General features: G+C 30.0%; 1 protein-coding gene across 1 annotated transcript; it reads right to left on the reverse strand.

Annotated features, from left to right (window-relative positions):
• Positions 1 to 622: 622 nt before the first annotated feature.
• LOC144837112 (uncharacterized) lies at positions 623 to 11095 on the reverse strand. Its single transcript, XM_078692116.1, has 10 exons — positions 11084 to 11095; positions 10735 to 10867; positions 10526 to 10534; positions 7964 to 7999; positions 7461 to 7490; positions 3782 to 4312; positions 3125 to 3226; positions 1867 to 1896; positions 1485 to 1568; positions 623 to 1218 (listed from the first exon to the last, which is right to left on the reverse strand). The coding sequence occupies exons 1-10, from the start codon at positions 11093 to 11095 to the stop codon at positions 845 to 847; spliced, it is 1341 nt and encodes a 446-aa protein (XP_078548242.1). The 3' UTR covers positions 623 to 844.
• Between the last annotated feature and the right edge of the window lie 2202 nt (positions 11096 to 13297).

Consider the following 13297-nt stretch of genomic DNA (forward strand, 5'->3'; position numbering starts at 1 on the left):
TTTTTTATCACAATTTGAGAAGAAAATGCATTCAAATTAATTGGTATTAAAAGTATAGAACATTATGCGAGTATTAATATTATAACATCACACATATCAACAAAAATACGTAATATCAGGGAAAAATTGCAATTAATTTTTCCGCGGTCGCACGCCGTGACGAATAATGGGCCAATAGCCAGCATGCGTTATTCACGATCGTGATTACTAAATGTAAAATCCTGCATTGCACTGACATGACACAGAGACATAATGTTGTGTGCGTTTATAAAAGCTGTGTTGAATTTTCTTGCCATTGGTTGGTGGATCAGTTCAATTTTTAACCCCCAAAAATTAAAATCTCTCAGGTTGGTAACTATGGTTAGACTACAGATAAAAATATCTAAAAAAAAGGAAACACTCAGAGCTTGTAGAGCTACATGTTGATTTTTTAAACGCGCATCGAGGATTTTCCGATTTTAAAGGTGGGCTCTGGAAATAAAACGTCTATCAATCAATCAATCGTTCGATTTATATAGCGCCATTCCAACATTCATTGCTCATGGCGCTGTAGAAAAAATCAGAAAAGGTGAGTTTTGAGTAGTGACTTAAAGTGACTCAATGATGATGTGTGTTTAATGTCTACAGTCTTTTACTTGTAATATGGTGGAAATTTTAATGGCATTGGGAGCAGAGGTGTCAGATACCAAACAGGAAATGCCAAGAAGCTCATGAATATTAATGACCTCTTTAGAAATTCTCTAACCACTGAAAAAAGGTTCTAACCCTAAAACAAGACAAATTATTATCTAAGTATTCAATTCGTAAATTTTACTTTAAGCATTTAACAATGTTAGAAATCTAATTATTGGATCCCACCTTTAAAATTCTTTATTGCATCTTGTGATAATGATACTACCTTACACTTCCTGAAATTCTTGAAGGCAGGAAGCTTTTCTGTAATAGATGACTCAAAGCATGGAGTATTTACTCCATTCTCCTTGTCGCAATCTTCAGTTACTTTAATTGCGTCGTACAAGACAGAAAGACGCTGTTGGCTCAATATGTCACGTTTAATTAAAAAATGTAACAGTTCAATTGTATTGGTAAACGTATCCAATACTTTATCATCATCCACTATTTTAAAGAATAGATTTTGCAGTCTGTTAGCCTGTCCACGTTTATCAAACCATTCCGCAAAGTCTCCAATCAACTGTTTAAAGTCATTGCTCGAGAAATCTAAATAGTTCAAAAGTATAAAATATTATCTATTATTTTCAGTAGCATATTTCAATTATCAAAATTATAATTTATTATTCTATTTAATGATAACAAATAATTAGTATGAATATAAAAATAATACAGTATTATGTAACAACACACACATATCATTTGTGGTTATAATATTATGCTACATCTTTTAACGTAATATCTTCATTTATTATCTATTAACATCTTTGTTAACATCCTAAAACAATAATATAAAAATCTTCCTTTTCCCTTACTTATGTTTTTTTCCATAACCATTCTATTAAATGTATCGGGTTGGCATTGGTATGGTGTGCCGCCATGTTCATCCTCACTACTGCCTAAAAATGATCACAATTAATGAGATATGCCTTAATTCTCTTTTTTTTCATCAGTTTTGTATATTTACATTTTGATGTATTTTGTAAGTGAGATTTTTATTTATGAGCAAGAGATCAAAAATACATTTTATGGCATTATTTAAACAAAAAAAGTAAGTAAAATATAAGGTTTGTAGTATAGAATGCCTATTTACATTTTGTTGTGGAATGACAACAGTGAGTTCTTTGAAGAACTGCAGTAGTTCATTACTTAAATATTAACTTGTATATAATTTATACTAAAATAAACATAACATACCTTGATTAGAACTTGCTGTTGCAACATCACCTGTGTAAGTGTAACACATAAAAGTAACAAAAATACATTCAATAGATGCTATAAAAAATCCAGATTATGTATGAAAGTGCTCTATCACAGGTTCAATTACTATCATGAACACAATGTACATAAACTATTACAGTGTATTACACCAAAATATGTTATTTTCTTCATTACAATTGTGAAGAACATGAACAGAAAAATAAATGCAGGACAACATAGGACCAGAAACCAACTAGAGAATTAATACAATTTCAGAGTACCCAAAGAGTCAAATATAAAATACTGAATTAAGTGAAAGAATGATTACACATTAAACTTGAAAAACTTTTCGTTAATAAGGCACTTTTGATGGGAAATGTTAAGTTATCCCAGAGTTTATGACCAGTGAACTGATTATTATGTTTAAAGGAAGTAGTTTTTTTTTAAAGAGGAATACGTATTTGGTTTGTGCTCCGATTTTTGTGAAAATTATAATAATATAAATACTAAAAAAATTGTCAAAGATGATTTATATTGTCAGTAACTTTTTAACAGACCAAAGTAAGAAAACAATGGATTGGAATAGGACAGGAGAGAAGCATTTACTATGTATCTTACAGTTTTCATTTGAATGAACAACAGTTTATAGAAAGGTTGCTCAAGCAAGTTGTAAATTTCCAACAACATAAAAGGATTTATAATTTACACATCTTTGGACATTGTGTATAGTACCCGGGTTGCTAGTCCGCAGCAAAACCGCTTGGATCATAATGCTAGAATTTGGTGACTCAATTTTTATATACCTAAAATTATGGGAAGACACGCTACTTTTAGTAAGTGAATCATGTATCCAATCGGCAACGAAGGCATATGATTTAAATAATACATGCTGGCATAAACTTTATCGAATAGATGTTAAATTAAGTTTGATAATGATCAAATGAGGGTATTAATGGATAAGAACTTTCCTCCTAGGACAGTTATAAAGATAGCCGAGACAAGCCATGGGTTAACAATGTTTTAAAAAGGCTATAAGCGAGTTATGAATTAGGTTATAATAAATAATTAAAGTGTCAAAACTTTATACATATATTACTGACTAACAAAGGTTACAGTTGTCTCAAAACCCAAACCAACAGAGTTGAAGAGAAGCAAGTACCAAGTATAATGCAATAAATTCAGTAGTATATTTATAATCAATATTAAAATCATGCTGATCAGATCATCACAATAATCATATAAACATCTTCCTTACTTATGTGTTTCTCCATAATAACCATTTTATTAGATTTATCTTCACCTGGTTCCAATTGGTCACCTGATGATGCAGACTCATTCTTGTCTTTCTCACTATTGCCTATAAATTAGCAGAAATATAATAAAATTATTAAAAAAAAATTATTATTTCATATTAAAAATAAAATTACCTTCATGTAAAATATTATTTAAATCAATGATTCAATAGCATTACAACTTTAAAAAAAAATCTTTTGTGGTTAACCACCACCTTTATTCATTCATTCAATGTTTCATAAACAGTAATTGCTGAATCTCTATACATTTTCTATTTTTTCGTTATTTTCTGTATTTTTTTACATCCCCTTTAATATTATTTATATATTAATCTTTGGCCTATACACAGTACCTTTTTTAGGATTTTACTATCTGCCCAATAGTTTCTTAATTTATTTGTTTATACACATCAATATTTTTAGGCATCTACATTATTTTCTGTAAAGTCAAGTATTGTTTACTTTTAACATGTCAAATTTACAAAACATATTGCATATTCAATAAAACATTCTTTTTACAAACATGTTGTTTACTCATTAACATTAAAAACACAACCAAAAAAAACAATATTTACATATACAAGTAACTTATACAACTAATGCAATAAATAAATACATACCATTGTCCAGTAGTATGTCTTTCGCTTTTTGGTTTAGAAGGTCAGCAAACCTCTGTATTTTGACTGGATCGTCTGCTAATTTTTTATCAATTTCAAGCCTGAGGACTGCATCCCATACATTTGGTAAGTTATATTTTGTCAATTCATAGTAAGCAGTAACTTTTCTGAATGTATCTGGGCCAATGTTTAATATCGTTTTAAACAACCGCTTTCTGTAAGATGACAAATTTGTATCAGACCTGTCTTGAACCTTGTTGTCTTTCATATACTGTATTACAAGTTTTTCAGCTTCCTTGATTTGTGACAGTTTTGTAATGTCTAACAGCAAGTTAACATTGGTTGGTGAGATTAAACCTTTGCCAGTGAGTGAATTAAGTAAGTCGTTTCCAATGAGAATTGGATTTTCAATTTCGCCCACACTTAGGAGATCAAATAGAAGTAATCGTAACCAAAAGTATTGCTCAGAGGCAACGTCATAGTAGTTGCTGAGATCACGTTTTAGGTTTCGAAAATTGATGTAAGATTTAGAATCTGAAAATAAAATTACAGGACAATAATTTGACAGTGATTAAAATTGTTTCCAACAATTCTGATAAAAACCAGTTTGTGATAAATATTAAATTTGTTTTTATGTCTCCCCTCTACTATTTTCTTACAAAGAAATTGTGAAATCATTCAATATATAGGTCAGGCATATGACCTTGACAAGATTGCCTAAATTTGACAGTAACTTACAATATTTTACATTGTAAGATCTCTGAAAAGCACCACTCCATAATCTCTTTTCTTTCTTATATTTAAACTTTTATAGAAATATTATTACTTAAATACTTATTATTGAATTATCAATTAATACTGAAGTTCATTAATAAAAACAATATTCAAATTCAACATAATACATATATATATTTTTTTTCAAAGTAAATAAAATAAAGGTGATAAATGCATAGAGAGGTATAATACCTCTATGGTAAATATAAATAATAAAGAGGGGGAAAACCCTGGAAGTAATAAATTGGAAGGTCTCAATTAAACTTGTGACGGCAAAAACCAGTTTAAAAAAATCTAATTAATTTAACATGCCGCAGAACAAAAATAAAACAGGACAAACAAGCACCCAAATACAAGGAAGCACAAAAACCAAAATAACACTTTAAAGTTTTTTTCTATTTGGAAGTTATTGTTGAAAAAAAAGTTGTTTTATTTTGAAAGACAATTTTTTTTGAAGGGGCCATTTTAATTTCATCGTTACCATTTATGCATTATAAAAGTAAGATTATTTTTGTTTGTGACGCTGCAAGAAAGTTTAATAGGAAGTAGATGATTGACATCATATTCATATACAAAAGTGCATTGTTGAAGAGTATTGATGTCTTGGACAGTTAACAGTTTTAGATCAGAAAATAACAGACTGGTGTGCCAGAGATGAGGTGAATAGCTTTTTTTTTAAAGAATAAAATTATACAATTTTTATGAACTATTTGTCTCATCAAAAAACAATATAACAAAAATCATAAGTGAAATAACACTTAAAACATATAACTCTATTCAAACAAAAAATAGATGTTTAGTCATGTCTCTTGTTATTCTATAGTCATCATCAGATAGCACTTTCTTCAACATCTATCTTTTAATTGTTAGGGAAAATATTATCTATATATAAATTATGCTTAATTCTGACATAGGCGAGCATAATTGAAAAACTTCGGGACAAATCTCCGCTTTTGATACTTACCTCATCATCATTTGATAACATTAGTTCTCACTATTACGATATTATTCCATATTTCTATCTTAGGAAGATATATATATATATATATTTTTTGTTCTATGAGCTCTTAGATTGAGATTTTTTTTTTTCTCTCTTTTGCTATGAATATATTATCATCATCATGGTATTCCGAAATAAAAAGATGAATGAATGAATGAATTATAAAGGGTTTTATAACCAAATTTCTGATTTCATAGGTAGATTTTCAACCATACCCCGGTAGAAGTAATTTCCGGGATCACGGTGAGTCAATCACCTTGCAACTTCTTGCAACTTGGCCGTTGGTGGTGATAGCCATTTTAGTTTTTTTGTTTATTTTCGGACCAAGGGTGTGAAGGTACAGTAGTTAGCAAAACAAAACTTTTTTTTTTACCACTTTTCATATCTACTAGTAGATTTTATTTGATTCTACATGTCATATTATTAAAACTAAAAAATTAAACATATCCCTCGAATAAGCACCTTCTTCAAATTAACTCCGCCTCCCACCTCCACCCTATAAGGGCTCTACCAAACAATAAACACTATACTTCAAAATGTTATTAATCGTCTAAGACACTGTGAACCAGGTTAGTAGTAGGTTTAGTTTTACGAATATCAAGCATTTCAATAATGGTAACCGACCGGAAACGTCCAGGCCAGAACTTCCTTCTAAAACCTTTTTAGCCGGTCATTATATCATTCCGAGGACCATCGTCTACACTTCGTAGAGGGGGAGCTAGCGAAGCGAGCTAATACTGATATTATTTATTTAGCTCACCCTCTAGTTGCATATAATCAGTCTTGAAACAAATACACTACACAAACTACCCACTATTATTAATTTACTCCTAATATTAATAATAATAATAACAAAAGTAATATGTATTAATATATAATAAGTCCTATTTTAAGGAAAAAAATTAATCATGGAATTTATGACAATGAAAAGTATTTATTATTTTTCGACAGTATTTGTAGATTCATTTTAGCTTTTTATGCTTTGTATTACATATTTCTTTTCTTTCTTTAAGGTAGTATTTTTGAAATGAATAAATTAAGCATATTCTTGTATGATCCTATATTATAGAGAGTGTAGTATTATCATTAATCATCCTGACAATAACCATATTTATAATCTTATATACGGTAAACTTTCCAAGCAAAGTATCCGCCGCCACAAGCATTATATTATACTTCGAAGTCAGCAATTAATAAGTGCATAGTAAAAAGTCAGTTCCTCCAGCTCCAAGGAATTTGCGCCTGAAATAGCAGAGCCTGACACACATATTTAACTGTTTTTATTTATTTATTTTTTTTCTTTCAACAAAAATACAATTTGACATCAACAAACAACAAAAAAATGAAATTTTAAAAAATACAATTTATAAAAAAAAAAAAATTAGAATCAAATGGTAAATCAATAAAAACAATAAATAAAATTGGCCATCACAGAGATGCAAAGGAAGAGATGGTTCTTGAGCAAAACTTTTAATGTAGAGTAAGATGAAGCAAGTCGGATATCTAAAGTAAGAGAATTTAAAAAAGTTGGAGCTTTTAAGCTATAAGACTGTTTGAAAAGTTCCAAGTACCGTCTGGGTATAAGGAGATCACCGTTAGTGATCTGCCGTGTGGCCATGCGCCCATTAGATGTGATCTTAGCAAGTAATTGAGAGATAGATTGAGGAGCAAGATTATGGAGAGCTTTAAAAGTAGGACAGCCAAGTTGATATCGATACATGTTATGAAGAGGGTGTGTGAAAAGAAGTTAAATGAGTAGTAGGAGGAAGATGGATAAAAAGCAATACATATACCGAAGGGTACTGTAGTGATGTTGTTTATACCACTGTTATCCAAATTTTTGAACATAAGTGGTTATAAATGAAGACTTGGCTCTTGTTATACATTGTTACCATGTACAAAACATACCTTGATTTGAACTTGATGTTGCAATATCACCTGTAACAAATGAATTTCACAATATAATACATACATAGATGCTATACACATTCCCAATTTTGTATGGTAAGATGCACAATATGACACAACATTTATTACATGTTCAATTGTTTATAAAGGTAACAATGTACATAAACGATTTAGTATTAAAGTGTTTTGTGAATGCAGTACCAAATTTTGTTTTTTTCTTCATTACAATTGTAAATGTCATTTGTACTTGAATTGTATTTTAAATAATATCAAATGACACTTTCACTGGATTTAAATAAATTTAAATTGTGCAATACTGATAATTTTTACTTAGAACATGTATTGATAAATTATCTTGTGTTTTAAAATCCACTAATTCGTTGTCATTAAACAAGCCACATACTTTATAATTACTAAGTTAATTATCCTTAAGTTCATAAAGAGTAAGGGTAGGCCTACAATTTTCAAACTGTTTATCAGAGACTACTTATTTTAAATCATACCTTGATCAGTTTTTCTTTCTGTTGGCTTCATTTCCTCTAAAAATAAACCAAACATTATTATTGTACAACTGAGCCTTGGGTATGGAAAGCAGACACCACAGGATCCAGGAAAAGTATCTGCCTATAAAGGGTGCTCACAACTGGTTAGGCTGAGACCAACACATTTTACAGTATTTTATTTATTTATTTGACGGATACAAGTAAATAAAAAGTGTTTTGTATTCTCTTATGGAAAGTACACTGGTTTAGATAGGAAGAACAAACATGAAAGCTTTTGTTTGAGTTTTCACAGAGAAGTTCAACTGCATATCACTTGTACTTCTCTCTAGGACATAGGTGCCATGAAAGTAAGCTAGCCTCTGACAAATGATGACTAATAATTTAGCAATTTTAAGGAGCGAGCAATCAGCACAGGCATTGCAAAATAAAGATATTTTAAGATCTTAAAAGGTGTATCTAGAAAATGATTTAGCAAAACAATAGGTCCTTACCGAACTCTATAATACAGAATAATTATGTATAATCTTTAAATGGGTGCATGATCTTATGCTGTGTACTGTGGTATAGTGTTAGTAAGTTGTCCAGAATATTACGCTTACTGACTGTATTGACTTGGAAAAGCAAAGGAAGTGTGTGACAATATCTTATATTATTGATTATATATACATTTGATTTTTGTTGGCTGCTTCCCACATGGGAAATAAGAATGGTAAATCGATGCCTTGCATAATCTGTTGTCATACCTCGCATGCCTCTCACTTTTCAAAAACCTAATTATATATTATTAAAACACTTATCATTGGATAGAAAAACATTTCAACAAATAAAAATTAACTTGGGGAGACAGTTAGGTTAGGAATTAGTTTTTACATATAATGTACAAAATATAACTTGACCACCAAAAATAACAATTTTGATGTTCAAGGCCTCACATGGTCTTAAACCTCCCATCATGAACTATGAAGGGTTGCAGCATTGCCCGTTAGGTTATATACATTATCATGCATATAACAATATCTACATATAACCTTATGGATTTTGTCAGAATATTTATTTATTTATTCTTTCCTTAGCATTATTTTTTCCGTCAATTATCTTGAGATCAATTTAATCTAGCTACCTCAATTTTTCAGAGTATATTCCTTATTGCCAGGAATCGATGGGATTATCTTTTCATGGTGTGCAATCAAAAATTTCGCAGTCTACTCGCGATTTAACGAAATCACGTTTGTAATCATATCTTCAAGCATGTATTATAATTAAACAAAATTTGGTACTCAGGTCATATTTCATCATATGGCAATACAATTATGAATAGCGCATATACGTATGCATACGTACACTTAAAATTTTCAAAATTGATTTTCAGTGAAATTAGAGTACGTTTCAGGCAATAAAAGCATTTAAAAAATTGCCATGAGTGCGCAGATTTTTGCATGTTAAACGTTGTAGCACAGTATTTTTGCCTGTTGTCTCTCTCTTTCTTTTTAGCAATTTCATCATATTTTATTCACTTTTCAACTTGAAACCGCGTTACAAGCACATCAGAAGTGAGTTAACAAAATGGTGAAAATATGCTAAATTTTTAAATTAATGTATTATTAGATATAAATTATGAAACTAAGGGGAAAAAAGTTTATTACATCATCATTAATTGCATATTAAATGAAAAAAATGTTGACAATCAAACAAACTATGACATTTTCTTGGACCGAAATAACAAACTTAACATTAACCTTCTTCTTTAAAATGTTCATATATTAAAGTTGCATCATTTAAAAAATATAAAGATGTCATCATAGTAAAAAATTATGATTTATTGCTGTATGTAATCATCTATCTGCAACAAAGTGATTACTGCATAGTAAAATCTTTCTTCAAATTTTAGTCGGATGTGTAAATGGCTCAGTGGTCTGTGATCGCCTCTATAGCATTTGAGGTACCGAGATCGAGTCTCACCTTTTGAAACGAAATAATATTTTTAGTTCGCGTGCAACGTGACTCTACAGCTCACTATGTCGGTCGGACGGTAAACACTAACTTGAGCACGCGACTGCAGCCATTTATATGGCCTTGTTTTTTGTTATATCCGTATTGTTTGTTCAATTTTATTTCTTAGTGTATAGATTATATGTATGATTTATAATGAAATCTAGAGAAAAAGTAACTTATGTCTTTATTAATATGTAACAAGGGTGGTTTATGACATAATAAAAGGGATCTTTGATCAGATTGTTTTATTAAAGTGTATATGGCTCGATATGCAGTGATACTGGTTAGTGTATTTACAGTACCAAGATCCTATCTTTCATATATTATAAATAATTAAAGATTCTGACAAAATCAATCAATCAATATATCTTTTAAAAATCAATTATCTTAAAAATCAATGCACATAACCTATAATTCGTCATATTGACAAATTAAATCTAGTTATAATTAATTTCACCCGTAGAGATATATATACTTAGCCTAGGCTTGTTTAGGTCTAGCTGTATTTTTTGACAAAAATCTTTTTTTTTTAATGACCTCAGGAAGTCAAAAGTCTTGAGTATAACATACCTGGAGGCACTGTAACAAATAAAATATAAAATAAAGATTTTAATAGAAAAAACAGATTAGATTCTTTGTAAATACATTTGCGCCCAAAAACAATAAACATACTTTATGAATTATTAATGTATTTATTAGTTTTACACATTTTATTAATTTCATCATAAATTTAGATTTGATTTGCTACTTAACATTGTCCTGCCATTTCAAATACTTACAAGGCACAACCACTGGATCAATATTATTTGACTTTTGTGACAGTAACACTCTTGCCTTTATTGATGAATTACCTCTTTTTAAAAAAAATTTCTTTAATGATTTTGTACGCCATAGGTTTTCAGCCTTGACAGTCTAAGAAAAAAAGAAGTAGAAGAGGTAGATACTCATACAAAATGTCACAGCTTCAGTTCTTTAAATTGATTGCTGTGGTGAATACAAACTATACTTTTGGAGTGGAGTAGTTGTAGCTTGGGGGCCAAGATGCTACCAATCCCAGGGTCCAACAGTATGTTTAAATCCTGTCGGTTTCGGAAAAAAAGTCATGATTTTTTTCTCATGACAACTTACAAATAACTTCATTTCCAAATAATTGTAATAAAACTTGTGTATGTTTGTCTTGTGAACATTTGTATTTTAAGAAGTAGAAGTGAATGGATTTTAAATATTGTAGCGAAATGTGCTACTCTTTTTATGGAACAGTCCAGTCTCTGACTGCTGATTGGTGGGTAGATATAGGTAACATTAGAAGGGAGAAACCCACATGGTAGTAATTTAGTCTAAATCTCCAAAGATACCAGACATAGATTATTGAACTGAATTTGCTAAAACTTGGAAATATTTTATACATATTGGAGTCTTAGGTAGGCCATACAAATCAATATTGTGTACTGTTATTGAAAGTTGCAATTAAAGATGGGTCCTACTAAACACCACCAGATACCTACCAGAGCAACAAATCCTACCACCAGAGAGCAGCCACCAGAATCGAATGCGTTCGATCTTCATAACAATAACGAAACTAACGCGTTTATCAGTGTCTATTGTGTATTGTATTCAGCGGTCAACTGTGAGGCGCTACCGATGCATTTATTAGGTCAAATAAATCACTATAACTTTTCAAAATAATTAACGCTTTTGTTACTCAGTCAACTGCTCTCACAGCATTTATTTGGTCAAATAAAATCAGAAATTCTTTTTGTACACTATAACATTTAAAAATGAATAAAATTTAATGCACCTATATTCCTTGGTTGATATTTTGTTGGTCCCTTTTTAATGAAACCATAGAATTTCCATTCCAGTAATCCGACACACCCTTCTATCAGTGATGGTATTCTGTTTAATAAATATTCTTCCGGCCAAAGTTGATTATCATTTTAAAATTCGTTAGGCTTTCGTACTTTTAAAAAAAGAGTAGAATCATAGAAGGATGTGGCAAGAACAGAAAGTATTACCATGTATTTTATATCACATAGAATCAGCAATAATAATAATTATGATCGTCATGTTAATAACAAAATGAATTAAAAATGATTGTGTTAATTGTAATTTTTAGTCGAGAGTTCCATCTGGAGAAAAATGTACGACATCTTCAAAAATTGGTATAAAAGTAAACGTGGAAGTTTATCATACAAAAGGGATAAAATGGCTTGTTGGTTTCACGATCCTTTATCTTGTCAATCAGGTCGGCTACTTTTAATGTTTTCCAGTCAGTTGCTAATTTTAATATATTGTTAATGCACTCGCTAGAATTTTTCTTCCAATCAAACGGCAACCATGTGTTTGCTTTCGGCGGCAAAATAGCGTATTTTAACAAAATCAGGATTTTCTCTAAAGATTCTTTGCTTTAGTAAATCAAAATTTTTTGGAAGTCATGTTCGTCTTCGCATCCAACCCTTGTTTTGAAAAATAGCCTTCATTAATTCTGTGCATTATTTTCTTTTGTATTTTTGTACCAATTTTTTAAAGATGTTTTTGTACATTTTCTCCAGACTGCGTAAACGAATTTTAAATGATAATTACATGAAAATCGAAAATGATAACATTTGGATTGTGTATGAAATAAATACTTTGGGTACAATTTTAGATGATCAAAAAGACACGTGCTTTATTAAACAGAATACCATCACTGACAGAAGGCGTGTCGGATTTACTGAAATGACCGTACTAGTCAATTCTATGGTTTCATTAAAAAAAAAGAACAAAAAAAGTGTGTGAATATTGTATAGTTTTATTTATTATTAAATGTTATAGTGTACAGAAAAGAATTTCTGATTTTATTTGACCAAATAAATGCTGTGAGAGCAGTTGACTAACAAATAAGTTACTTATTTTTAAATATATAATTCACAATTACAATATAATTCCTTAAGTAATAACACCAATATTGATCGCTTCTTTCCATTATTATTTTACATCACTTTTAACCTGAAATATCATTTTCTATCTTCGATGTCATCTTGTTTTAATGATTTAAATTTTTTATTTAAAGTAGTTTTTATCAAGATTTTACCCAGCCTGTTAGTGGCGATGATTCGCTGTTGGTCTGGAATAAGATAAATAATAAATGTTAGTGCACACAAAAGAATGTATTTGACCAAATAAATGCATCGGTTGCGGCACAGTTGACCGTTGAATAGAATACACAATAGACACGGATTAACGCATTCGATTCTAGGAAATTGCAGCGCTGAGAAATTTATTTTTAACTTCAATTTTATCAGTTTCTGAAAGAATTAACCATTGAAATTTGTAATATACCATTAATAAACAATTCCAAAC

Source organism: Antedon bifida, chromosome 3 (assembly GCF_963402885.1).
Source record: "Antedon bifida chromosome 3, ecAntBifi1.1, whole genome shotgun sequence".
Classification (NCBI taxonomy): Eukaryota; Metazoa; Echinodermata; class Crinoidea; order Comatulida; family Antedonidae; genus Antedon; species Antedon bifida.